A 27,190-nucleotide genomic window follows, 5' to 3' on the forward strand; every position below is an offset into this window, starting at 1 on the left:
GTCAGATATATATAATACAAAAGGCAAAATGGTAGAGGAAAATATTATCCAAACAGTAATAACACTAAAAGGTAATGGACTGAATTCCCCAATCAAAAGACATAGATTGGCAGAATGGATTAAAAAACAGGATCCTTCTATATGCTGTCTACAGGAAACACATCTTAGACCCAAAGATAAACATAGGTTGAAAGTGAAAGATTGGGAAAAGATATTTCATGCAAATAACAACCAGAAAAGAGCAGGAGTGGCTATACTAATATCCAACAAATTAGATTTCAAATGTAAAACAATTAAAAGAGACAAAGAAGGACACTATCTACTAATAAAAGGAACAATTCAACAAGAAGACATAACAATCATAAATATTTACGCACCGAACCAGAATGCCCCAAAATACGTAAGGAATACACTGCAAACACTGAAAAGGGAAATAGACACATATACCATAATAGTTGGAGACTTCAATTTCCCACTCTCATCAATGACAGAACATCTAGACAGAGGAACAATAAAGAAATAGAGAATTTGAATATTACTATAAATGAGCCAGACTTAACAGACATTTATAGGACATTACATCCCACAACAGCAAGATACACCTTTTTCTCAAGTGCTCATGGATCATTCTCAAAGATAGACCATATGCTGGGTCACAAAGCAAGTCTTAACAAATTTAAAAAGATTGAAATCATACACAACACTTTCTCGGATCATAAAGGAATGAAGTTGGAAATCAATAATTTTCTGGCAGAGTGCCAGAAAATCCACAAATATGTGGAGGCTCAACAACACACTCTTAAACAATGACTGGGTCAAAGAAGAAATTGCAAGAGAAATTAGTAAATACCTCGAGGCGAATGAAAATGAAAACACAACATATCAAAACTTATGGGACGCAGCAAAGGCAGTGCTAAGAGGGAAATTTATTGCCCTAAATGCCTATATCAGAAAAGAAGAAAAGGCAAAAATGCAGGAATTAACTGTCCACTTGGAAGAACTGGAGAAAGAACAGCAAACTAATCCCAAAGCAAGCAAAAGGAAAGAAATAACAAATATCAGAGCAGAAATAAATGAAATTGAAAACATGAAAACAATAGAGAAAATCAATAAGACCAGAAGTTGGTTCTATGAGAAAATCAATAAGATTGATGGGCCCTTAGCAAGATTGACAAAAAGAAGAAGAGAGAGGAAGCAAATAAATAAGATCAGAAATGGAAGAGGAGACATAACTACCGACCTCACAGAAATAAAGGAGGTAATAACAGGATACTATGAACAATTTTAGCTAATAAATACAACAATTTAGATGAAATGGACAGGTTCCTGGAAAGACATGAACAATCAACTTTGACTCAAGAAGACATAGATGACCTCAACAAACCAATCACAAGTAAAGAAATTGAATTAGTCATTCAAAAACTTCCTAAAAAGAAAAGTCCAGGACCAGACGGATTCACATGTGAATTCTACCAAACATTCCAGAAAGAATTAGTACCAACCCTGCTCAAACTCTTCAAAAAATTGAAGTGGAGGGAAAACTACCTAATTCATTCTATGAAGCCAACATCACCCTCATACCAAAACCAGGCAAAGATATTACAAAAAAAGAAAACTATAGACCAATTTCTCTAATGAATATAGATGCAAAAATCCTCAATAAAATTCTAGCAAATCATATCCAACAACACATTAAAAGAATTATACATCATGACCAAGTAGGATTCATCCCAGGTATGCAAGGATGGTTCAACATAAGAAAATCAATTAATGTAATACACCATATCAACAAATTAAAGCAGAAAAATCACATGATCATCTCAATTGATGCAGAGAAGGCATTTGACAAGATTCAACATCCTTTCCTGTTGAAAACACTTCAAAAGATAGGAATACAAGGGAACTTCCTTAAAATGATAGAGGGAATATATGAAAAACCCACAGCTAATATCATCCTCAACGGGGAAAAATTGAAAACTTTCCCCCTAAGATCAGGAACAAGACAAGGATGTCCACTATCACCACTATTATTCAGCATTGTGTTGGAGGTTCTAGCCAGAGCAATTAGACAAGAAAAAGAAATACAAGGCATCAAAATTGGAAAGGAAGAAGTAAAACTATCACTGTTTGCAGACGATATGATATTATATGTCGAAAACCCGGAAAAATCCACAACAAAACTACTAGAGCTAATAAATGATTACAGCAAAGCAGCAGGTTACAAGATCAACATTCAAAAATCTGTAGCATTTCTACACACTAGTAATGAACAAGCTGAGGGGGAAATCAAGAAACGAATCCCATTTACAATTGCAACTAAAAGAATAAAATACCTAGGAATAAATTTAACTAAAGAGACAAAAAACCTATATAAAGAAAACTACAAAAAACTGTTAAAAGAAATCACAGAAGACCTAAATAGATGGAAGGGCATACCGTGTTCATGGATTGGAAGACTAAATATAGTTAAGATGTCAATCCTACCTAAATTGATTTACAGATTCAATGCAATACCAATCAAAATCCCAACAACTTATTTTTCAGAAATAGAAAAACCAATAAGCAAATTTATCTGGAAGGGCAGGGTGCCTCGAATTGCTAAAAACATCTTGAGGAAAAAAAATGAAGCTGGAGGTCTTGCACTGCCTGACTTTAAGGCATATTATGAAGCCACAGTGGTCAAAACAGCATGGTATTGGCATAAAGATAGATATATCGACCAATGGAATCGAATAGAGTGCTCAGATATAGACCCTCTCATCTATGGACATTTGATCTTTGATAAGGCAGTCAAGCCAACTCACCTGGGACAGAACAGTCTCTTCAATAAATGGTGCCTAGAGAACTGGATATCCATATGCAAAAGAATGAAAGAGGACCCATATCTCACACCCTATACAAAAGTTAACTCAAAATGGATTAAAGATCTAAACATTAGGTCTAAGACCATAAAACAGTTAGAGGAAAATGTAGGGAGATATGTAATGAAACTTACAATTGGAGGCGGTTTTATGGACCTTAAACCTAAAGCAAGAGCACTGAAGAAGGAAATAAATAAATGGGAACTCCTCAAAATTAAACACTTTTGTGCATCAAAGAACTTCATCAAGAAAGTAGAAAGACAGCCTACACAATGAGAGACAATATTTGGAAATGACATATCAGATAAAGGTCTAGTATCCAGAATTTATAAAGAGATTGTTCAACTCAACAACAAAAAGACAGCCAACCCAATTACAAAATGGGAAAAAGACTTGAACAGACACCTGTCAGAAGAGGAAATACAAATGGCCAAAAGGCACATGAAGAGATGCTCAATGTCCCTGGCCATTAGAGAAATGCAAATCAAAACCACAATGAGATATCATCTCACACCCACCAGAATGGCCATTATCAACAAAACAGAAAATGACAAGTGCTGGAGAGGATGCGGAGAAAGAGGTACACTTATCCACTGTTGGTGGGTATGTCAAATGGTGCAACCACTGTGGAAGGCAGTTTGGCGGTTCCTCAAAAAGCTGAATATAGAATTGTCATACGACCCAGCAATACCATTGCTGGGAATCTACTCAAAGGACTTAAGGGCAAAGACACAAACGGACATTTGCACACCTATGTTTATAGCAGCGTTATTTACAATTGCAAAGAGATGGAAACAGCCAAAATGTCCATCAACAGACGAGTGGCTAAACAAACTGTGGTATATACATACGATGGAATATTATACAGCTTTAAGACAGGATAAACTTATGAAGCATGTAATAACATGGATGGACCTAGAGAACATTATGCTGAGTGAGTCTAGCCAAAAACTAAAAGACAAATACTGTATGGTCCCACTGATGTGAACCGACATTCGAGAATAAACTTGGAATATGTCATTGGTAACAGAGTCCAGCAGGAGTTAAAAACAGGGTAAGATAATGGGTAATTGGAGCTGAAGGGATACAGACTGTGCAGCAGGACTAGATACAAAAACTCTAAAATGGACAACACAATAATACCTAATTGTAAAGTAATCATGTTAAAACACTGAATGAAGCTGCATCTGAGCTATAGGTTTTTGTTGTTGTTGTTGTTGTTGTTTTGTTTTTTGTTTGTTTTTGTCTGTCTGGTTGTTTTTTGTTTTTTTTTTACTATTATTATTACTTTTATTTTTTTCTCTATATTAACATTCTATATCTTTTTCTGTTGTGTTGCTAGTTCTTCTAAACCGATGCAAATGTACTAAGAAACGATGATCATGCATCTATGTGATGATGTTAAGAATTACTGATTGCATATGTAGAATGGTATGATTTCTAAATGTTGGGTTAATTTCTTTTTTTTCTTTTTTACGTTAATAAATAAATAAATAAATAAATAAAAAATTAAAAAAAAAAACAAACAAAAAAAGAAAAAAAAAAAAGGAGAGGTCAGAAGAGAGCTCAGCAGCTCAGACCCAGACATTTAGAGATGCAGAAAAACACCTCGGTGAAAGTCACTGGAACCCATAAGCCAGGAGAGAAACCAGCAGATGCAGCCGCGTGTCTTCCCACATACCAGAGAAACTCCGATGGAAGCTAGGTGCCTCTTCTCCAAGGAACTGTAAATTTGTAACTAAATAAATCCCCTTATTAAAAGGCAATCCATCTCTGGTGTATTGCACTCCGGCAGCATTAACAAACTAATACAAGGACTAGCCAGTCATTGCCAAAACTCTGAGAGAATTCTTCGGGCTACATAAGCTTACATCTGCAGCTTTCTTATCTAAATATTCCTTTAGGAGAGAGTTTCGCTGCCTCAATTGGGAGCAGTGGCGTAATAGAAAAAAGGATGAATTCTGAGCTGCTGATACCAGGGCAGAAACCTACAGAAAGAAGCTTTGATGGGAGAGAGTGAATATTATTAAGGCAAGTCAAAGTTCATTATTAGGAGCTGATTCAAATGACAGGGAGACCAAGTACATAATGTCAAGTTTAAAGGGTGAGCGGAGGTCTGGGTTGAGATGGAGAAATAGGTTGGGCCAAAAGCAGTCAGAAACAAGTGAGGTCTCTCAGACTGCTGAGAAGAGGCTTAGAAGATCGCACCTTTATTACAGGGGTACATATGGTTTGGGAAGGTTTGTAAGTCTCAAGTAGGGTAGACATCTCTGCATTATAGAGTATGTGCCTGGCTTGTAAATCTCGTAACAATAACCAAAATCATGTTACCTGGATTTTATTATATCCCAGGAAGAGTTTCTCTAGTTTTACCAGAGGTTGTAATTTGCTCAGCTCTCGCAGTCTGTTTTCTTCCAGGTGAAGTGCCAAAAGGGAGCTCGGTTTGGCAAAGGCACTGTCGTTCAATGCTCTGATGCGGTTGTGGTCCACAACCAGCTCCTGAAGCACTACTAAATTGTCAAGCCCTTCAACCTGACTGATTTCATTTCCTGAAACAAGATGCACCATGATATGTCAAGTGAGTCCAAACTTCCTGAATTAAATGTTACGAATCTTTACTTAAATATATTTTATCAAAACACTTTTTTAAAGAGTAAGATAATTTAAAAACACATGTTTCCAAGGAGAAATGGAAAGGTAATTTATAGGAAGGTAGCATTATCATAGAATAATATCGGTAAAACATCATTTGTGCAGTATAAGATATACTGAATTGTTTGATAATTAAGTGCTAAAATAGCTGGTACTGATAAAAGTAGATATATAATAGTGCCATAAAAGTTATGAGTCCCGGGTATATTTGATTATTCTAATATATATGGAAATTATTTATTAAGATAAACTAATTTGTTGTATTGCTAAACTGGAAGAATGCACATGAATTATGCCATTCTTTTTTTTGTCATTGTAGTTTTGTACTGTAACCATATAAACAAATAGAGTTCTTTTTATTCTTTAAGACACCAATCTCATCTTTTTAAAAAACTTTTTATTGATATTTATTATATAGTCACATACCATGTAATCATCCAAAGTGTACAATCAATAGTTCACAATACATCATATAGCTGTGCATTCATTTATAACAATCGACTTTTACCAATCCCTTCTTTATAATCTATGATTACTCTCTATTGTAGCAATCAATAGCTTTATAAACATTAATGATAACATAAGAAGACTCAAATTTTTACATTTATTTTCTATTACAGTCTCAAAATAGGAGAGACAAACATCTCTTTTAAATGATAAGAAAATTGAGGCTCAGGGAAAGTAAGTGATTTGTTCAAAGACATAAAAATGGCAACACAAGGGCCTAACTTAAATCTTTTACATTTTAGACTCAATGCTCTTTCTATTATGCCACAGTAAATTTCATTCAATATTCATCTTCCTTGTTGAACACATGATCCCATAATCTTGGAATTCTCCATGAAATTTAACATATCTCATTGAATTTAAGACACCAACGGTTGTTAAGATGTGCCAATATTTTATGTTCATTGAGAAAAAAATCTCTGCTAAATAGAATCGCGCACGGCAAGGGAGAATTCTACCACTGAGCTACGCTTGCACCCCGCCCCACCCCACACATTTAAAACAACAACTCTCTCCTGGACCTTGGCATTACTTCACCTTAACACTGCCTATACATATGTACTCCCCCACAGCTTTTGCCCTCTTTTTCCCTCCTTGAACCTGATCTCAGAATAATCTCCTCCTGTTCAGTATTTTTAACCTAACTCATCTCTTTATAAACTTTCCAACATGCTCATACACTCATTAGCCACCATTCAATCTCTTTATCCTTTTTTTTTTATCAGGATAAGCTCTTTGAGTGAGACTTCTATCCATCCGTGGTCTTTACTGCCTGTCCAGCCATCCCCCTCTAAATTGCTTTCACTTTGGCTCCTGTCCTTACCGTGCTTCCAAATCTCCCTTCTAAAGGTTAGCAGTGGTCTCCTTCTGATTGGATTCAACTGTTTTTCCCCACAGGCCTCATTGTTTTCATCACTTGGCCGTGAGATCACATATCATTCCCATCCCCTGACTTCAGACTCGGAATATCCTGGTTTTCTTTAAAAATTTCCAATCATTTCTTATACGACCTTTTTTGCTGGTTCTTTTTCCACCTGCCTTTTCAGTGTGGGGGGTTCTCCAAAGCTCTTTTTAGTCTTTCAATTCTTCTTTCTCTATACTTACTTTCTAAGTTACATATCCACTTATGACTTAGCCTGTCACCTCCCCTGAAACAGTTCTAAAATATGTATCTCCAGTCCCTGACCTGTAAGCCCAGTACTATGTTTTTTTTCCCTTCCTTTGAATGCTGTATGGTGGGGGTCCCATTTCATTCTTTTTCCATGTGCGTACTACTGCTTTATGTCTCAAAATTTTATGTCATAATGATCTTTCTACCAAATGTCCTAAGGAAGAAATCACGAACATCTTGAGCCATTTTTTCTCCTTCTTATATATCTAATTAGTCACTAAGTCCTAATATTTCCACTGTTTTAACTGCCTTTTGGACTCACCTTTTACATACCATTCCCACTGACACACTCTAGTCCACGTCCTTGTTATGTCCATTATGCTGGATGGAAAATGCATGGGCTTTGCAGTCAGAAAGACCTGATTTTGACTCTATAATAAACCACTGACTGGTGCAATCATAGGCAAATTACTTCACCTCATCAAGCCCCAATTTCTTCTTCTATAAAATCCTCATAAAATTACTTACTATGCTGGGTTGTGAAGATGAAAGGAGATAACGTATGGAGATAAACCGTTTGTTCAATGACCTGTTTATCAGCACTCAGTAAAAGACAGTTGTTATTGTTAGAGAAAACTGCCTCACTTCCTGCATAAGCCTACCTCACTCTAATCACAGCAAGAGAACACAGTCCCTCTTTCAATTATTAGATTAAAATGGACCTTCCAGCTTATGTAATTTGTTCTCTTGTGTGTCAATGCAGACCTTTAAAAAGATCTGTCATCGTTGTGTCCAATTTCTTGCTCTTCTAAGGCTAAGTCTCGATGCTTTTGACCCAATTCACAAGCACCTTTGATAGGGTAAAAAGAAGCAAAAGAAACTTTAAAGCATGGCCCAGAAAAGCCTGTCTTCCAGAAAAAATGACTATTCGCAGGTCATCTCCATAGACATCTCCTCACATGTCTCATTTTTCTCCTATCTCAGTGAATAACTATTAGTAGACATGTTCCAAATCCTGTATTTTTCCCCCTCATGCCACTTCTCTAAAAGTGTACAATGGCTACCTATTTTCTACTACATCGTGTTCAAATTTCTCAGTCTAACTTTTCATAATTTGGGTCCTACTCTTTATTTTCAACTTAAATTCTTCACTAATCCACAAATTGAGAAATACTACTATAATGTAACATGGCTCATTTAAAGCCAATCTAAATCAAACCATGAACTCATATATCAAAATGAGCATTATCCACCAAATTGATCATGTTTAGAGACTTTATACCTGCCTCATCAGGTTGGTCTCGTTTTAAGTGCTGGACCAAAGTCACCACAGTCAAGCCCTGTTTTTCTTCTCCCCTCCTCCATCATGTTCACCTCCTCTGTAAACGCTTTCAGTCCTTCAACGAGGCCTAGTTATGTAGAGAGGTGAATCTCTCAACTTCTTTTTTCTGAGCTACTAGTGCACTTACATTAGTAACAGAGTCAGTATGTAGTTCACCTTTGTTTCAGTGACCTTAAACTACACTGAGCATGCGGGAGACCTGAGGTAGACAAACTACTTTAGAGCGAGGTTCACAATTCTATATAATTACAATACTATGGTACTGTAGTTGTATCTTTCATGATCTGTAGCACAATTCTACTTGTAAATTATTGACTGGTTGCTTTTTTTTTTTGGCACGGCCAGGCTCTGGAAATCGAACCTGGTCTCCAGCTTGGCAGGTGAGAATTCTTGCCATTGAGCCACCATTGCAGTGCCCTGACTGGTTGCTTTTTAATTTTTTAAGTTGAATATGGTTAACAAAAGTAAATTGTGATGCAATACTGTTATTAGTCCTGAAATATTGCATTTTCCTTCAAAAATAGTTATTAAAAATATATAAATAACCCAAGAAAACCCCATTTCTGATTACTAAAATATTTTTACCAGTGAGTATGTTTGGAGTATTGATGCTTAGCAAAAGAGGACAATAATCAAATGAGCTTTTAATAATAAACACTTACACATTAACAGTGTTTGACTCACCCTGTAGAAAGAGGAATTTTAAATTTCTTAGTCTGTTAAGTTGTAGCTGAATTAAATTACAAATTCCATTGTAGCCCAAATGAAGAACTTCTAAACTGTGCATTATTGGAGGTAAATTTTCACTGCTCATTATGTCTCTGAAACAAAAGTTTGAGGTTATATGCTTAATTTCTAAGCAGCTAGATCATAAAAAGACAGTTTTGTAAGTACTTACTACAAACTGAAGTTAAGATGAAAGCATGACTTTACTAATAAATCAGAATTAAACTCTAATACATAGTCTTTTAATATTTGATATAATAATTTTTATTCTTAAAAATATTTTGCATATGTGAAAAATAAAAAAGCACAGAAAGTTATAATGAAAAAGCAATAGCTAGTATAATCAAACAAGAAAAAGAAATAAAAGGCATTCAAGATAAAAGATTAATAAATGAAAATAAATTGTATGCCTATATACTAGCAATAAACAATTTGAAAATGAAATCAAGCAAACAATTCTATTCACAATACTATCAAAAATGATAAAATACTTCAAAATAAATTTAACAAAAGAAGTGAAAGAGTTTTACACTGAAAACTATATTTCTGAAAGAAACTAAAGAAGATCTAAATACATGGAGAAATATTTTACGTTCATGGGTTAGAAGGCTCAATACTATTAAGATAGGAATTCTCCCCAAATTGATTAACAGGTTCAATGCAATCCCCATCAAAAGCCTAGCAGGCTTTTTTCAGAAAATGACCAAGTGATCTTAAATTTTATACAGGAATGCAAATAACCCACAATAGCCAAATCAATCTCAAAAAAGAATAAAGTTGGGTGATTGTGTCACTGTGGTACTGACAAAAAGACAGACACATGGAGAAATGGAATAAAATCGAGAGCCCAGAAACAGACCCTTAAATTTATGGTCAATATATTTTCAACAAAGGTATCAAGGCAATTCAATGGAGGGAAAGGAGAATGTTTTAAAAAAATGGTGCTGGGGTAACTGCATATCCACATGCAAAAACATGAGTTTGGACATCAGACCTTACCTCACAACATAAACAAAAATGAGCTCAAAATGAATCACAGACCTAAATGCAAGGGAAAAATATTAAAAACTTTTTGAAGAAAACATATGAGAAAATCTTTGTGACTTTAGGTTAAGCAAAGAGTTCTTAGATATAATACCAAAAACACAATCTGTAAGAGGAAAAAACTGATAAATTTGAGTATATATTAAAAAAAAGTTTCTTCAAAAGACACCATTTTAAAAATAAAAAGACAAACCACAGATTGAGAGAAAATATATTTGATAAAAGTGATTTTATCCAGAATATATTAAGAACTTAATGATGAAAGGTCAAATAACCAACTAAAAAATAAGGAAAAAATTTGGACAGACATTTCACCAAAGAAGGTATATGAATGGCTAATAAGCATTTGAAAAGCTGCCCTAAATATTAGTTATTAGGGAAATATAAATTAAAACCAATGAGATACTACTTCAAACCCACTAGAATGGCCATAATCAGAAAGGAAGAGCAAATGTTGGTAAGGATGCAGAGGAATTAGAATGTTCATACATTGCTCATGGTCATGTAAAATTGTGCAAACGCTTTGGAAAAATTTGGCGGTTTCACAAAAAGCTAAAGCACAAAATTACCATACTGCCCAGAAATCCCACTCCAAGAAAAATGAAAACATATATCCACATAAATATTTGTACATAAATGTTTGTAGCATCATTATTCGTATTAACCTAGAAATCGAAAAAATACAAATGTTCATCCACTGGTGAATGGATAAACACAATGTAGCATATTCATACCTAGAATAGCCAATATATTCAGCAATAAAAAGGAATGAACTACTAATACCTGTTACAACATGGATGGACATTATGGTAACTGAAAAAAGCAAGATGCAGAAAAACCACAAGTTATATTGTTCTATTTATAGGAAATGGACAAAAAGACAAATCTGTGACTGTAGATTAACAGTTGCTTGCCCGAGGCAATAAGATTATGATCAAACCTTAAATATAATTTTGTGTTTCCTTCTTTTTTAATTTTATAACAAATTTTCACAAAAATAATTTAAAATATCTGCGTAATATTCCATCAAGTAAATCTCCCTTTCTCTAATATCAGGGATTTAGGTTAATTCTGAAGTTTCACTTTTCCTTCAGTCATAGTAAAATCAGTGATCCGTCCATTCAAAAACAAATATTTTTATAGCACACTGTGTGCTACAAAAGGTGAAAAGGTTAGCAAAAGGTGAAAACATTTGTGCATAGAGCTTTTACAGAATTGCAGTTAATGTCTTTGGAAAACTCCCCCAAAGTAAAATTTATTCGGACAAAGAGGAAGAAGATTTTTAATTCCTTAACATATATTGTCCAACTGCTTTCCAAAAAATTTGTGCAAATTTTCCTCCAACATATGATGTCTTAATGTGCATGTTCCATCATACTTGCTCAAACTGGTCATCGTCACTGAAATAAATTCTTTGGTAAACTGATGGGAAACCTTATGGTATTTCACAGTTTTACTTTGCATTTCTCTGTTAGTAAGATTAAACATAGGCTTAGGCTTGTAAACCCATGTTTGTATTTTTTCTTTGTGAGCTTTCTATTCTTCTCTTTTACATTTATAAACAACCATCTTCATGTTTTTCTTAATGTGTTGTTTAAGAAAATATATTTGTCGATGACATTTTCTGAATTATTTGCCTTTTAACTATGCTATTTTCCCACTCATATTACCAGATCTAAAACTATGTAAACAAATCTATGTATCTTTTCTTTTAGGATTTGAGATTTCCTCAGTCACTTTTATCTAAGCAAAATTTTCCCATCCAGAGTTTTATATATTAGCTTATATTTTCTTATTTTTATGGATTGATTTCTTCCACCATATTCTATGGCTATTTGGGGGAAAATGAGTTTCCTGAAATAATGAAAAGGTAGCAGGAGAGACACTGTTCAGGGATATCTGACCATTTTTACTCCCTGTTAAGGTCAAACTGAATTTAGCCTTCCAGTGCTGGATTTGGTTCAAGCACAAGGAGACTCCAATGCAGTAAACATTATCCTAAACAGAAGTCTGTTAGGTTCAGCTTTTCCATGAAATGGTGATAGAAACTCTGAATAAAAGGGGTACTCATTTGGGAAGAAGATGAATTCTCAGGTCTGCTGAGATACTGCCTTGAATAGCCAGGTTTGGGCAGTTGTGTGCCTAAGAGGCATGTAGGAGGCCATGGAAAGTGATTCTGAGATATGACGCATTTGATCTTGCCCTATGTAGTCACTCCAGTTCTAGTAATTTCTTGAACTGCTGCTTAAGTTATCCAGAAATTTAACCTGATCTTATGGGAGCAACAGGTCACATATGGTCTTTTCCTCCAATTCTAATGACCTGAAATGTTGCATGAAAGTGGCATCTAAAACATGGCCCTTATTTTAGTGATCTCTTTAAATCATCTGGAATTCATTTTAATATATGGCATTTGGTGGGATATGTCTCAATGAAATTATTTAAAGATTGCCTCTGGTTACCATGATGTCTCTTTTAAAATATAACAAATATAAAATTATTTTAGATGTTGGATTTTTGATAGGATTGTTGTTCCATTGATTTGCTATCTGATGTCAGCACTACTTTTTTATTTTTTTGTAACTTTAAAATATGTTAAAATATCTTGAAGGTTTATAGCCTACTCTGATTTCTTTTTTCTATCTTTATTTTTGATTAAATGTAAAGTTTTGCAAATAAAAACAGTCTTGCTGAGTAATTGCTCCACGCCCATGAATTCTTGACTACAGAGAGTTGGGGGAATGGGGATGCTGCAGGCAGTGACAAAAAATGAATGGAAGACTTTTGCTTTGGTCACTAAGGAAGTAAAAAGAATAAGATTTAGTCTTCTGCCAAAAAAAAATGTAGAAAATCAGAGGAAATATATGAAACAATTGTCCTAAAACACTGTACAAAAGGCAGGGGAGGACTGAGAAAGAAATCAGGGAAGCCCTACAGTTGTCATAGTTTACTGCCTGGACAGTTGGCAGAAAATAGCTCAGGGAGGAAGTAACAACTAGAACCCTGCAGTATAACCGAGCTGAGGAAACAGAGATTGGAGTTTGCAGCTAGAAAATGGGAGGCAGAGTGTTAGAAAAGAGGGAGTTTCACAGAAAGAGCACTCCAGAGACAAGCAAGGGGTCCTCATGACTGTTTGAATATTGATCTGGGCATGTGTGAGAAAAAATTGCTCAAAACTAACAAAAGAACCATCAAAACCCAGTAGGCTAAACAAAACAAACAGCCCCAGTAGACTAAAAATTCAAAGAAGGCTGGGAATAGTTCATATTATCTTAGGCTATATTACCTCAAGAATAGAAACTTCTTTAGACCCACCCTAACAAACTTTAAATCCAAGCCTTGAAAGGATCAATTAGTATCATCCCCCTCCCCCAAACTGGCTGCCAGAAAAAGTGTGATAGTTCTTATAGGGAAACAAATCTAGGCCCCAAGGTGTAAAATCACGATGTCCAGCATCCAACAAAAATGATCAGGCACGCAAAAGAGCAGGAAAATATGACCTACAAAACGGATGAAATCAATCTATAAAAACAGACCCATAAATGTAGAGAAAATATAATTTGCATATAAGAACACGGAAACAGTTATTACGAATATGCGTCATATGGTCAAGAATTTGTAAAAAGCTATGAGAATTAATAAGCGAGTTTAGCAAGGCCACAGGATAGAAGGTCAATATATAAAAATCAGTTGCATTTCCATCTGATAAAGAAGTCTTATATAAAGAATACATAAAGATCCCTTCTTCTTAAAAACAAGCAACCTGATTATAAAATGGATGAGTGATTTGAACAGATTATTTCCCCAAAGAAAATGTACAGAGCAATTGTGACTCTCATAAAACTCAGGCAGAGATGGAAAATGATACAGGAACTTCAGAAAATGGTTTAGCTGTCTTTTATAAAGTTAAACATATACTTACCATAAAATTCAGCAATTCTACTCTAGGTATTTACTCAAGAGAAATGAAAATGCATGTCTACTTAAATTTAAAATGTTTATAGATGCTTTAATTATGATAGTTTCAAACTGAAAACAATCCTAGTATTCATCAACAAGTAAATGGATATACAAATTGTCATGTAATTCATGCAATGGAATACTACTCAGGACTAAAATAAAATAGATTACTGACAAACAAAATTCTAGAAAAAGGCAAGGTTATAGTGACAGGAAGCAGGTCAGTGGTTTTCAGGGGCCAGGGTATGGAGGCAGGGAACTTTCTGTGATGGAAGTGTCTTATATTTTTATTGTGGTAGTGGTTATGACTGAATATATTTGCCAAAATTCATTAAATTGTACATTTAAATTGGCCAATTTTATTTTATGTAAATTATACTTCCATAAAGGTGACAAGAACACAAGAATGCTCTTGATGGGCAGGCACCGGGAATTGAGCCTGGGTCTCCCACGGCAGGTGAGAACTCTGCCCCTGAGCCACCACTGCACCGTGCAGAATGCTCTTCACTGGAAAAACTGGAATGAAATATTCCAACTTTGATGTATATATTTTATGTTATACCAAAAATTGTGCAGGAAGGTGGAAAGTGTATCTTCACGCGTTTCATATAGTATCTACTCCTTGGTTCTGGGCATTAAGTGACCAGATAAATAATTTAGAAATGAAATAAAACAAAAATAAAATGAATAAACCTCAAGTCCATGCTAAGGGCTGAGGGTTTCTTCTCGGGGTGATGAGAAGGTGGAATGAGACTGTGGTGTACAATGTATAATGCTGTGAATTTATTGACGCCAACAAAGGGTAAATTGTATGCTACATGAACTGTATCTTAATAATAATAATAAACAAGCCAAGTTCATAACACATATGAAGTTTGTGGAAAAAAGCAATGAAAAAGGAATATATTAAGTATTTTTTAATTTGTGATGTTTACTTTTGGTATATTACATAAGGTATTAAAATAAGCTAAACCTATTCACTAAAATGTGTTACTGATAACATTAATTTGACTAATTGCCTTTTCAATTCTCAACCAATATTATTTATAATTTTTTAAAAAAGAATAGCACCTGCTTGTTTTTGAAGTTCCTTGCTGTCCATAGCCACTTGAAGGCACCTTCTGGTAGAGCAGCTGCCTGCTTGTTAAGTGAGTCTGAGGCTTTAGTCTGGGCATGATGGATTCAATATGATTATAGTTGAGGCATAAAACCTACAGATAGGAAATTTTATATTATTCTTTGGTTTGAGGTTACCAATATCCTAGAAGCTATTAAAAATGGTATGGCTAAAACTTGGAATATACAGCATAATCTAATACTATGATAGTGTTAAAAGTAAGAAATTTTTATATCCCACATTATCTGGATTTAGCTTTACATATGTTTTTGTGTTATCTGACATGCTGGGAAACTATAAACATTTCAGACAAAATGATGGAGATGCTAGCAAGCTGCTCAACTTTCTCAATCTGCCCTCCTGATTTCTCCAAGCCTTACAGGGATGAAATAACTTCTAAGTTGGAGGGACAGCCATTTCCCTATGCTTAAAGGGTGTTAATAGATGGCTGAATTAAAGCAACAGGGTAGGAAGCAATGAGACTACTTCGAGAACCTTGGCACCCTTCATTCCACAGCTGCTCACGATAGAGGCAACATCCCACCCCACCTCCTACCACAAAGTGAGATTTATTGCTGATAGGACAACCACTTAAAACTGAGGTCAAATCAAAATAACTTTTTCATGCTTAGTAAAATAATCTTTAGGAATATTTACTCTTTTTAAAAAAATAGTATAGAAATAAATCCTAATCCAAAGAAGATTAAAATTTACATTGAAAATCTTGAAAGAATAAAAAGAAATTTGTGAGTGACTTACCTTCACATTAGGCAGGTAAATTAATCCACTGAATGAGGTAAGATTATTGTTTTGAAGATTCACATTACACACATTTCTAAATTGATCAACTGGAATCAAATCTACAGTTCTGAATTTAGAAAACATAAATGTGATTATTATCTTAATGGAACTGAAAAATATAAGAAAATGTGAATCCCTCCACATACAACTCCAAAGGCAATTATAAAAAATCACCTGACAAATGCCATAAAAATAACTGCCTTAATGTAAAATGTGTAAATCAAATGATTTGCTAAAGCACATTTTTATTGAGCATATAGGTAAGGAAATGTGAATATAGAATTTGATTCAGTAAAAAATCATATATATCACCACATAAACAGAGAACTATCATAAAAGGAACTAAAATGGAGATTTCAAATATATAAATTCACATATGTGTTCATGAAGAGGCAGTAAAGTTGACATGGTCACTTGTAAGGTTTTAGGTCATACATGTGATATACATGAAGGATTTTATTTCTGAAATATCAGAAAGATGTTAGGGGTGGGAAAGAAAAGGAGAAAGCAGGGAAGGTCTTTAAAAATAGAGTTTGCTGTTAGATCACTGAAAACTTTTGCAGCATTCTACCACATACAGGAATTAAACAGAATGTTTGATTCTTAGTTCATAGCTTTTCGACTTTTCCATCTTCACTTGAGCCATGACAGAAAAGAGCATACGGCTAAATCATCTTTCCCTAACCACTTCTTTAAATGAATACTATATCTGAAGCTACAATTATGACATATCTTTACTTACTAGTAAGTCATTCATTCATTCAGCATATTTTCACTACTATTTTCTGAGTGCAGGCAATGTGTTTGAAAAGGTGACAACAAAGAAGAAAAGACACTGTCTCTGCTGTCAAGAAGTTTAAAAGTTAAAATATAAAGAAAATTACTATAACAGAATTAGGTAATGGCATTTTAGAGAAAGATGACTTCATAGAGGAGAAAGATATCGAAATGAGACTTGAAGGATTTATAGGCATCCGCAGGAAAATTAGGAGGAAAGATGTGGAAGGCATGGGGAACTACACAAGCAAAGGCGGAAACATAAAATAGCATTTTGTGACTGAGAATGAGGAACCAAACGTAGTTTAGAAATTCTAAAGCATGAAGAGTTATGTAGCAGTAAAGGTAGGGATTGTGAGATATAAAAATGTAAAAGTAATTAAAGGGTCTTCTTTGTCATAAAAATAAATTTTGGATTTTATTATGTAGACAACTGAAAGCCACTAAACAATTTTGAGAAGGGAAGTGAACTTATGCAATTTGCATCTTAGAAAGTAGTATGCATAACAGTTGGATTTGCAGTGAAGCATTACTTAAAACAAAAGGCAATAAAGGTCACCAAGAGAGTTCTATAATAGTTTATTGCCTGCTGAGGTCAATGGCAGTGGTGATGGAAAAAAGGGGAAACATGAAACTTACTTAAGACATGGACTCTGCAAAACTTGGTGAGTAATTGAAAATGGAGGACAAAAGAGAAATAACTACTAGATTTTTGGCTTGGGCAAGAGATGGAAGTTGTCTTCAAATGTTGAGGTGGGTAATAAAGGAAAATAAGCAGTTATGGTGTTGGTGGGAGAAACGGTCAAAATGGAAAATAATGACAGAATATGATGATTGCGGTTTTGGACTTATGATATGTTCAGGTGAAGATATCTAGAGAGCAACTGCATATTCAAGTGAGAAGCCTAGGTTTGGGCTAAAGATGATAAATTTGGGGGTTGTTATAAATTAAAAGTATAGCTAGAAATAAGTCTGTCTGTGAAGAGTACAGAATAAGAAGGGGTCAAAGAAAAGGAGAGGGAATTATAGGACAGGAGAAGAGAGATAAAGATGGAAGCAGAGGGAGTTAGGACAGGATTTTGAGAAGAGCAAAAGTTGAGAACTCATAAGCGGAAGAAGTTTTTAGAAAAGCCAAGAATGTGAAATCACAGGAAAAAATGAAGATAAAAAAATACAAGGAGGTAGTAGTTAGCATTGTTATATGCCTCAGACAGGTCAAGTGAAATAAAAACTAAAAGCGACTCAACAAATGCATTAAGCAGGAGGACAGTGATCGCATCCATGAGAATATCAGTGGCAAAGCGGCAATGGAAACCAGATTGCATTGGCATAGAGTGATGAAATGTGAGGAAGCAAACCTAGTAAGTTTGTTCTAATCTTAAAAGCTTGGTGTGAACAAAAAGAGAACTTCAAGGGCCAAGAAGGAGATTGATGATATTTTTAAACATGGAATCACATAATAAAAATTTGTAATGTGTTTCAAAGGCTGGTAAAATTAGCATGAGATTTTGAAGCGGGGGCATGATTTTCTGAATTACTGGTTTTATTTGGAGAATATGAATAAATGTATGAACCTTAGAAAAATGATAAGAATCACATATTTAATATTAATGTCAAAGAGCATGTAAAATTATTGTACCTGATGGATGATGAAGTCCAATTTAGTTCTTGCATTTGGATGAAGTTCGAATGTCCTTGTCTTTCTGAAATCATGTCAGAGGTAAGTCTGCCACCAAACAAATCTTTCGCACACTCAGTCTCTGTCGTTTCCTATATGAGGACATATAGAGAGTGATGTCCTCCTCTCTTATGGATATTTAAATCACATTAATTTTCCAGTATTTCTCCCACTAAGAAGAGCTAAAAACCCTGGACATTACATATAAAACAAATATAATAAGACTGAAAGGATCAGAGAAAAAGGTAGATCAAATACCTTTTGATCTTTGGGACACATAAAACAATGTAGCAGTGAGTTCCCTGGGTTTTCTTTTTGCCTCATGTTATGTGGGACTGAGGCCTGAAGAAGCCAGCAACCAGGAAATGCCAACAAGAGCAGATTTTTAAAAAGCTTGCAAAATAGACTGCTCCCTCTAGTCCATGGGTCAGGAAGCCCAGAAAGACAGAAAATTTATAAACAATAAACACCCTATTCTAGCCAAACATCGCAGAATGAACTGAGGCCCCACTCTCATCCCCACCAGCAAAAGCAGAATGGGGAGCCTAGATTTCCACCCTTGTCCAGCTGTAACAAGGTACCTCTTTACCATCTCCTGGCTAAGTAGGAAGCCTGTACTTCAATCCACCCACACACTCCAGCAATAACACCTCCCCAAAGTATAAACAGAGACCACTGGGGAACCTGGACGTCCACTTCCATTTGGCCATAACAAGTTGTCAGTGGAGCAGTGATGAGGCACTTCTGCCCCTCCCAGCCAGGATGCCTCTTGGGGAGCATGAAGTCCTCCTTCAGCCTAGCAGTAATGACGTGTGCCTCCAGGGTATCAACAGAGACTGAGTGGGGGACCTGGATTTCTTTCTCCCAATGACTAGCAATGAGAACACTGGTGCAGTGTCATGGGAAGCTTGCCAAAAATTTTTCAATAAAATTCCTGGTATCATCACTTAATACCCCAAATGACTAGGATACAACTGAAAAATTCCTCATCATTCTAAAAACTAGGAAAATCTTAGCTTGAATGAGAAAAGACAACAAACACCAACAGTGAAATGTTACAGTTATTACAATGATCTGACAAGGATTTCAAAGAGGCCATCATAAAAATGCTGCAACGAGTAATTATGAACTTGATTGAAACAAATGAAAAAATAGAACATCTCAGCAAAGAAACAGAAGATAAGAAACAAAGCCAAATGGATATTTTAAATTAAAAAATGCAAAAACCTAAATAAACTGAATGCGTGAGCTCAAAAGGAGAATGGAAAGGACAGAGGAAAGAATCAATGAATGTGGAGATAGAACAATAAAGATTACCCAATATGAATAACAGAGCAAATACATACTGAAAAAAAAAAAAAAAGTGAACAGAGTCTCACCTTACCAATAGAGACCATATCCTGGATTCCTGGGACCTTAACAAAAGATTTAACATTAGTATCTCTTTCCCTAGAAGGAAAGGAGAAGCAGAATAGGGCTGAATAAGTATTTGAAGAACTAATGGCTGAAAATTTCCCCAAATTTGGTAAAAGGCATTAGCCTGCAAATCCCAAGAAAGCCCCAAACAGGACAACTCAAGAAATCCATGCCACGACACATCATAATCAAACTTCTGAAAACTAAAGACAAAAAAAATCTTGAAAGCAGCAAAAGAGAAATGAAATCTTACCTATCTCTACAAGAGAAAAACAATTCAAATGACAGTAGATTTCTCATAAGAAACCATGGAAGCCAGAAGGAAAGAGGATAATAACATCTTTTAAGTTGAGAAAGGAAAGAAAGATCAACCCAGAATCATGCATCAAGAGAAAATACCATTCAGGAATGAAGGTGAAATTGAGAAATTCTCAGCTTATGGAAAACTAAGATAATTTTTGCCAGGAGATCTATCCTAAATAATGGGTAAAGAAAACTCTTGAAACAGAAAAAAGTGAAAAAAATATATGGAATTTTGGAATACTAGGAAAGAAGAAAGTACACTGCAAAGAGTAAGAATATGACTACACATAACAGATCTTCCTTCTTGAGTTTTCCAAATCATCTTTGATGACTGAAGCAACAATTATTGTTTGATGTAGTTCTCAGTGTAGGTAGAGAAAATATTTAAGACAATGATTTTATAAATAAGGGAAGAGAACTAGAACTAAAGGGAGGTAGGGATTCTACACCTCACTTAAACTTGTAAAATGATGACACTAAACTATAATGCTATGTATATGTAACATAACACTAGAGTAAGCACTAAATCATCTATACAAAGAGATACATTCAGAAACACTATAGATAAATCAAACTAAAATTCTACAAAATGTTCAAGGGACATGTAAAAGCAGGAAAAAGAAAACAGAGAAAAGATAACAAAGAACAAAGAGAAAAGAAAAACTGAAACGGCATACTTAAGCCTTTAAGTGTGTTAGGCTGAAGTACTCCAGAAAAACATGTTCTTAAATTTAATCTACTCCTGAGGGTGTAAACCTGTTTTAAGTAGGACCTTTTGATGAGGTTACTTCAGTGAGGGTGTATACCACCTAAATCAGTATATGTCTTAATTCTTTACTGGAGTCCTTTATATGAAAATTAAATTCAGAGAGAGAGAGAGAGAGAGAGAGAGAGAGAGAAGGCAAATCCTAAGAAGCAAGAAACTGAAATGGAATACAGAAGAGAAAGCTGATAGGAAATTCTTCCACTTCCCTGGCATCTGACTGAAGAGCTAAGAATTGCCAGCAGCCAGCCTCCAAATGCCATAGACTTTGGGGAGAAAACAATAAGAAATTATTTTATTGATGCTTTGATTTGGACATTTTCCTGGTCTCAAAACTGTGAGTGAATAAATTTCCATTGTGCAATCCTCTCCATTTCATGATATTTGCTTAAGCAGCCTAGGAAACTAAAACACATGTCAATAATTATATTAAATATAATTGCTCTACATTTGCCAATTAAGAGATAGAGATTGGTGAGTGGATTAAAAAACATGACCCATCTGTGTGTTATTCAAAAGAGACTCACTTCAAATATAATGATTTAGTATGTTGAAATAAAAAGGATGGCAAAAGATACAGCATGCAAACATTAGTAAAAAGAAAGCAAGAGTGGGTATAATAAAATCAGGAAAAGTAGACTTCAAAGTAAAGAAAATTACCAAGGACAAAAAAGGACATTATTTAATGATAAAAGGATCAATCCACCAAGAATACACGGAAATATTAAATGTGTATACCCCAAACAACACAGCTGAAAAACATAAGAAGCAAAAACTGATAGAATTGAAAAGGGAAATAAACAAATCCACATATACAACTGGAGTCTTCATTATCTCTCTTTCATCAATTGACAGAATAACTCAACAGAAAATGAACAAGGACATAGAAGAACTCAACAATACCATCAACCAACAGGCTGACGTGTACAGGGGACCTCTCTGTATTGTTTTTGCAGTTTCCTGTGTATCTATAAATAAATGTGGATTGGTGCCATGTTTACAAGGGGTGGACAGCAATGTCTTTTTTGATGTGTTAACCTGGCTGGCTACAGTCTCCAGTTATTCTATCAAACATGACTATGAGTGTTACTGTGATGATATTTTATAGACGTGATCAAAACCCCTAATTAGTTGAGTTTAAGTAATAAGATTATCCTTGATAATTTGGGTGGACTTGATTCATTCAAGTAGTTGAAAGGCCATAAAAGCGGGGCTGAGGCCTGCCAAAAAGAGAGACTTCACCTCTGCACAACAGCTTTGGACCAGGAACTTGAGTTCCAGCCTGTCCATAATCTTCCTTTCCTAATGGCCCACAACCATGTAAGCCAATTCCTTATAAACAAATCTCTTAAAATGTGCAATTCTTACTGGTTCTGCTTCTCTGGTTGAACCCTGAATAGTACAGTTTCAAAAGTAAGAGTTGAAAAGAATCATATTAATTGGGCCTTAGAAATACCATTGCTTTTTCATTTAGCATAATCATAAAAAAATTTGATTAGCATCCTTCTAAATCAGGAGTTGGCAAACTTTTTCTATAAAGTGCCAGATAGTAAAAAGTTTAGGTTTTGCAGGAAATATGCTCTCTGTTGCATTATAGCATGAAAGCAGTCATAGGCTATACATCAAAAAGTGGTTTGACTGCGTTCCATAAAATTTATTTACAGGTAACAGACCACATTTGACCCACAGCCCATAGTCTGCCAACCCATTTTCCCATTTTAGATGAATGGCTTGAACTTGATCTAAATGAATCATAAATTATTTTATCTAATTTTATTCAAACTCCTTTCTTTTTCCATTAAAACCTCATATCTGAATTGAGAATATGTATCTTTAATGCAAAATGTTCTTTTACAAATCTGCCAAAAGGGGGATAAAATGAAAACACAGCCATCTAGCCTGCTTTTTAATTCTTCGTAGTCTTTGCCTTTCCTCAGTTTCTATGATCCCACTCCAAAGAAGCCAGGGTGATAATATGCCTGTAAAGCCTTGGACAGCGTGGGGACCTGCTGTCCATGCTTTGCCATTCAATAACTGTATGACTTGCAACATGCCACATCATTCTCTGCAGCTCTTTGTGTTCATTCATAAAATCAAGGATTTAAACAGTCATTTTTAAAGTCCATTTACATCTCAAACACTTTAGCATTGCGTTGCCCTTCTACCTTCTCTGTACCCACTTTTCGTGGGTTCTTTCCCTTTTCACATTTACAAGATGGAAGTATTGAAGCCTCACTTAGATTACTTTCTCTGCTTTCACAGACAATGTTAGGTTTGCTTTTATTTTATTTATTTATTTATTTAGAACCATCAAAAATGGATATCTTAGTTAGCTTTGCTTTTGGTTTTAATTATCAAGTCTCTTCTAATTACTTCCAAATCTAAACAAATGTCAAGGAAATTTCCATATACGAATTTGGTTTCATGATTTCAACTGCCTGTTTGACATCTCCAGTCAAAAGAGGCATACTATCACATAAAACTTAGTGTGTCCAAATTAATCAATCATCTTATACCTGAAATCTGCTCTTCTTCCTATACTTCATATATCTATGATCCCTTTATTGGCTTAAGCTCAAACCTTACACACATGTATTACTCTTCTATTTCTTTGTCCTTTAAATCCAATTGGTTGTCAAGTTATGTCAATTATCCCCAGAATTTTTCACACCTTTCAGCTCTGGCTTTAAAAACTTCTTCCTTGTTCAGACCTTCATTACCTCTTTCCTAGACTATTGTAACAGCCTCCTACTGGTCTTTCCTCTCCCACTGTAACACTGTTAGATCAATTTTTTTTAATCCAGAGTTCTGAATATGTCATGATATGTCATTCCCATATTTAAAATTTTTCATTGCCCTCCCATTTATCCGTAATTTAAATTCCTCAGTCTAGTCCTCATGCTCCATTATTAGTTAATATATTTATATTTATATTCTATCACATTCCACAAAAAAAATCTGTGGCAACTTATAGGAAATATATATAATCACAGAGGAAAATACAAATCATAAATAAAGAAGATCCAGACCTATATAAGTCAGGATAGGTCAAAATGGGAATAGGGATAGATAGTTTATAAGACCCAATAGCATTTCTATTACTGAGTCATAAATTTGGCCCTGAGCCTTTAGAAAGTCAAAATGTTACATAATGCTCATTGTCAGTGAGAAGAAACATACCTTTTTCTTATGGGAACAATGTTTTCCTTACATTTATCTCTAAAAGTACTTTCTCATATGGCCCTTTCAAATGAGGACATAGATATATGGAGGATAAAATCCTGAACAACTTCATTAGAAAAAATGCAATACAAGCTTCATAAGACCATTTAAAAAATATTCTTTGATGAAAGGTGACACCTAAATAAAACCCACTGTACAAGAGTCTAGGGTATTTGTATGAATTGAGGGGAGAGTGTTTTAGATTCTTTATTCTGAGAGGAATAAGCAGGGCTAGATCAGTGATCTCAGGGCATCACAAAGTTCCTAAATAATCATGAACTATCTCTCAATTGTCTAGAAAATTGAAGGAGTCTTTTCATCTGATGGGAGCTAGGCAACATTATACAGGGAAATCTTTTATTCTTCACACATTTGTCACATACTTGCCCTGTTATATGGAAATAGGGCGCCCTGTAATGAATTTGCTTGTTATAGAATCCACATTTCTAAGTACTGTTTTCATATTCAGTCTATGTTCCATATTTTTCTTTAAACTCTACAGTAATGTTGACAGTATCATTTGTTGGTTTAACATATTTGTATTAGATATTAACAATGATATTTTTCTGGGGAATAGGAAACTGTTTTAGGCTCAAGAGGAGGGTAAAGCTCCAGGCCATAGTTTCTTCTATTCTGTCCATAAAATTGTGCTCTTTACCTTTTAAGCACTGAATTCAGAGGATGCAAATGTAAGCAGGAGCAGCCTTTTCAGACACCTCAATTTAGACAATTAAAAATTGGCCAGGGGAGAAAATTTAAAAACCCAGATCTAAAGTGAGCTTTGGTGACCTCATTTTAATAAGCTTAATGAATTTGGGTATCATATTAGTGACAGAACAATGCTCAAAATGTTTATGCCCTTGGACATTTAAATATGCAGTTTGGACCAAATGCTATAATTCATGTTAGTCAATAAAACAACTTACAATTGAGATTCCATCCAAAGCTTTCAGTTCTGGAAGATGAAATATTACAAACAACCGGTAGTTTTCTTGATTCCATACAACAATATTTCCATATATATCTAGAATGACCAGGTTGGATAAACCCTAGGTAAAAAAAAACACATACACATATATGGGCGTACATAACGTTACATTCTAGCAAGTTTTATTTTCCCGTAAGATTTAACCATCCTTGAATTTTAATATTTGAATTACTCTATCAATTTATATTAATTTGGTTCCTGTTGGGTGCACTTATACTTTCACACCAAACCACTAAGGGACAATTCTGTGCAATACCTTAGTGGCCTATATTATAAGAATCCTTCTTAGGAGGATACTGGTGCTAACTATATCATCTATCAGTGGAAAAGGCTTGGAAGGAAATTTGCTATGTTTAAAACAATATATATTTTTTAAGGCATGGGCAGGCTCCATCGAACCCGGGTCTCTGGCTTGGCACGTGAGAATTCTGCCACTGAGCCACCATCGCACAGCCCTGAGTTACCATCATACACCACTCTAAAACAATACGTTTTGCTTACAGAATAATGTCTATTACATGGAATGTATGTGTGCATGCCGGTATAATAGGAATAAAAAACTGCCTTTGAAAGGGGATAAAACTGTCTTCTGAGAGGAGGGGCAGAATTCAGCTTAAGGGAAAATATATTTGCTTATTAGATAAGACACTTTGATGTGCCTCTGTTGTGAAAGAAGGGCCCTGAGTAGGAAGGAGAGGCTAGGAGAGGTTAAGAGGGAGTAAAACTACTCTACATTATAATGTAAGATGTTTTCTTTCTTGTTGCTGTTTTGTACTTAGGTTGCCTTGATAGCTTTACAAGACATTGTTATTTTGGGAAAGTAGAATGGAAAGGAGGCTGAACTGAAGGAAAGACAGGAAATTAGCGTATGTTTTTGGTAGAAGAGCAAGTGCTAGCACTATGGAATCAGCAAAAGGAAAGAGGCAAATGTGAGACTCACAGGGGTAGGAAATGGCCATGGAATTTTAGAGAAATGAAGTCAGATATTACATTTGAAGTGAATTCCTATTCTGTATTATACTAATCCTCTATTTTGTTCAAAACTTTCATAAATCCTGTAACACGTTAGCCTTGAATTAGAGATACTTTAGGGCATTAAAATTGCAATGCAAATTTGATTAGGTCAGGGCACCAGTAAGAATAGGGAAATATAATCAAGAATTGCACTAAAAACAGGAGAATTTTCAAGAATCCTAAACCCCAACCAGGCTGATGAATAGTCAGAAATTTTGAGAAAGGCACTGGGTAGGAGGGGTGGGGATTGGGTTATTTAATTCGTGTATTAAAAAGTTACTCTAGAAGGTTACCAACTTGAGGACATTATGATTACACATACATATATTTGTATATATAGATAAATTGAATGCAAATACATTTTAATAAGCCTGGCTATTTTTTATTTTTAGGTTCTTTTAATTTTTCTATATTTTCCTAATTCTGCACAGTGAACATACATTACTTTATAAGAAAGAGAAACAATAAGTATTTTTTTAAATAACAAAAATATTACGACCCCTGATGGTCACCTTTAAATTGTAGATCTCCTGATTGAGAGCAATATAGTTATTGCTTATGTACAATTCAATTAGAGTAAAAACTTTTTGTAAACCACTCAATGAAGTGATTCTGTTGTTCTCAAGAGAAAGGGAGTGAAGATGAAGCATGTTGTCAAAAGTGTGCTTTTCCAAACCGGTGAGAAGATTATTGTTCAGGCTGAGGCGGGTTAATTTAGTCATCTTTGAAATACCTAGAAAAACAAGCAAATTCAAGAAAACATTCAGAGAGACTGAAAAGTTAATATAAAAAATAACCTGCTGGTAATTTTATTGTTACTCTAAGTCCTAGTAGCTTTAAGGAATCTGTAAATCATGTTTTTCCTTCTGTTTCAGAAGAATATATATTTGTGTATAGAGTCAAATCTA

The 27,190-nt window shown here is 34.7% G+C and overlaps 1 protein-coding gene across 1 annotated transcript in view; it reads right to left on the reverse strand.

The window, feature by feature from the left end:
* Nucleotides 1-27,190, reverse strand: part of LRRC9 (leucine rich repeat containing 9) — a 133,303-nt gene that overhangs the window by 27,224 nt on the left and 78,889 nt on the right. The window contains exons 22-28 of the mRNA XM_077122475.1: nucleotides 26,795-27,015; nucleotides 25,207-25,329; nucleotides 18,538-18,668; nucleotides 16,080-16,188; nucleotides 15,275-15,414; nucleotides 9,158-9,294; nucleotides 5,193-5,410 (exon numbers count right to left, since the gene is read on the reverse strand). Of these exons, the coding sequence (XP_076978590.1) occupies nucleotides 5,193-5,410; nucleotides 9,158-9,294; nucleotides 15,275-15,414; nucleotides 16,080-16,188; nucleotides 18,538-18,668; nucleotides 25,207-25,329; nucleotides 26,795-27,015 (1,079 nt within the window). The remainder of the gene's footprint in view (nucleotides 1-5,192; nucleotides 5,411-9,157; nucleotides 9,295-15,274; nucleotides 15,415-16,079; nucleotides 16,189-18,537; nucleotides 18,669-25,206; nucleotides 25,330-26,794; nucleotides 27,016-27,190) is intronic.

The sequence above is a fragment of the Tamandua tetradactyla genome, chromosome 12 (assembly GCF_023851605.1).
Source record: "Tamandua tetradactyla isolate mTamTet1 chromosome 12, mTamTet1.pri, whole genome shotgun sequence".
NCBI lineage: Eukaryota > Metazoa > Chordata > Mammalia > Pilosa > Myrmecophagidae > Tamandua > Tamandua tetradactyla.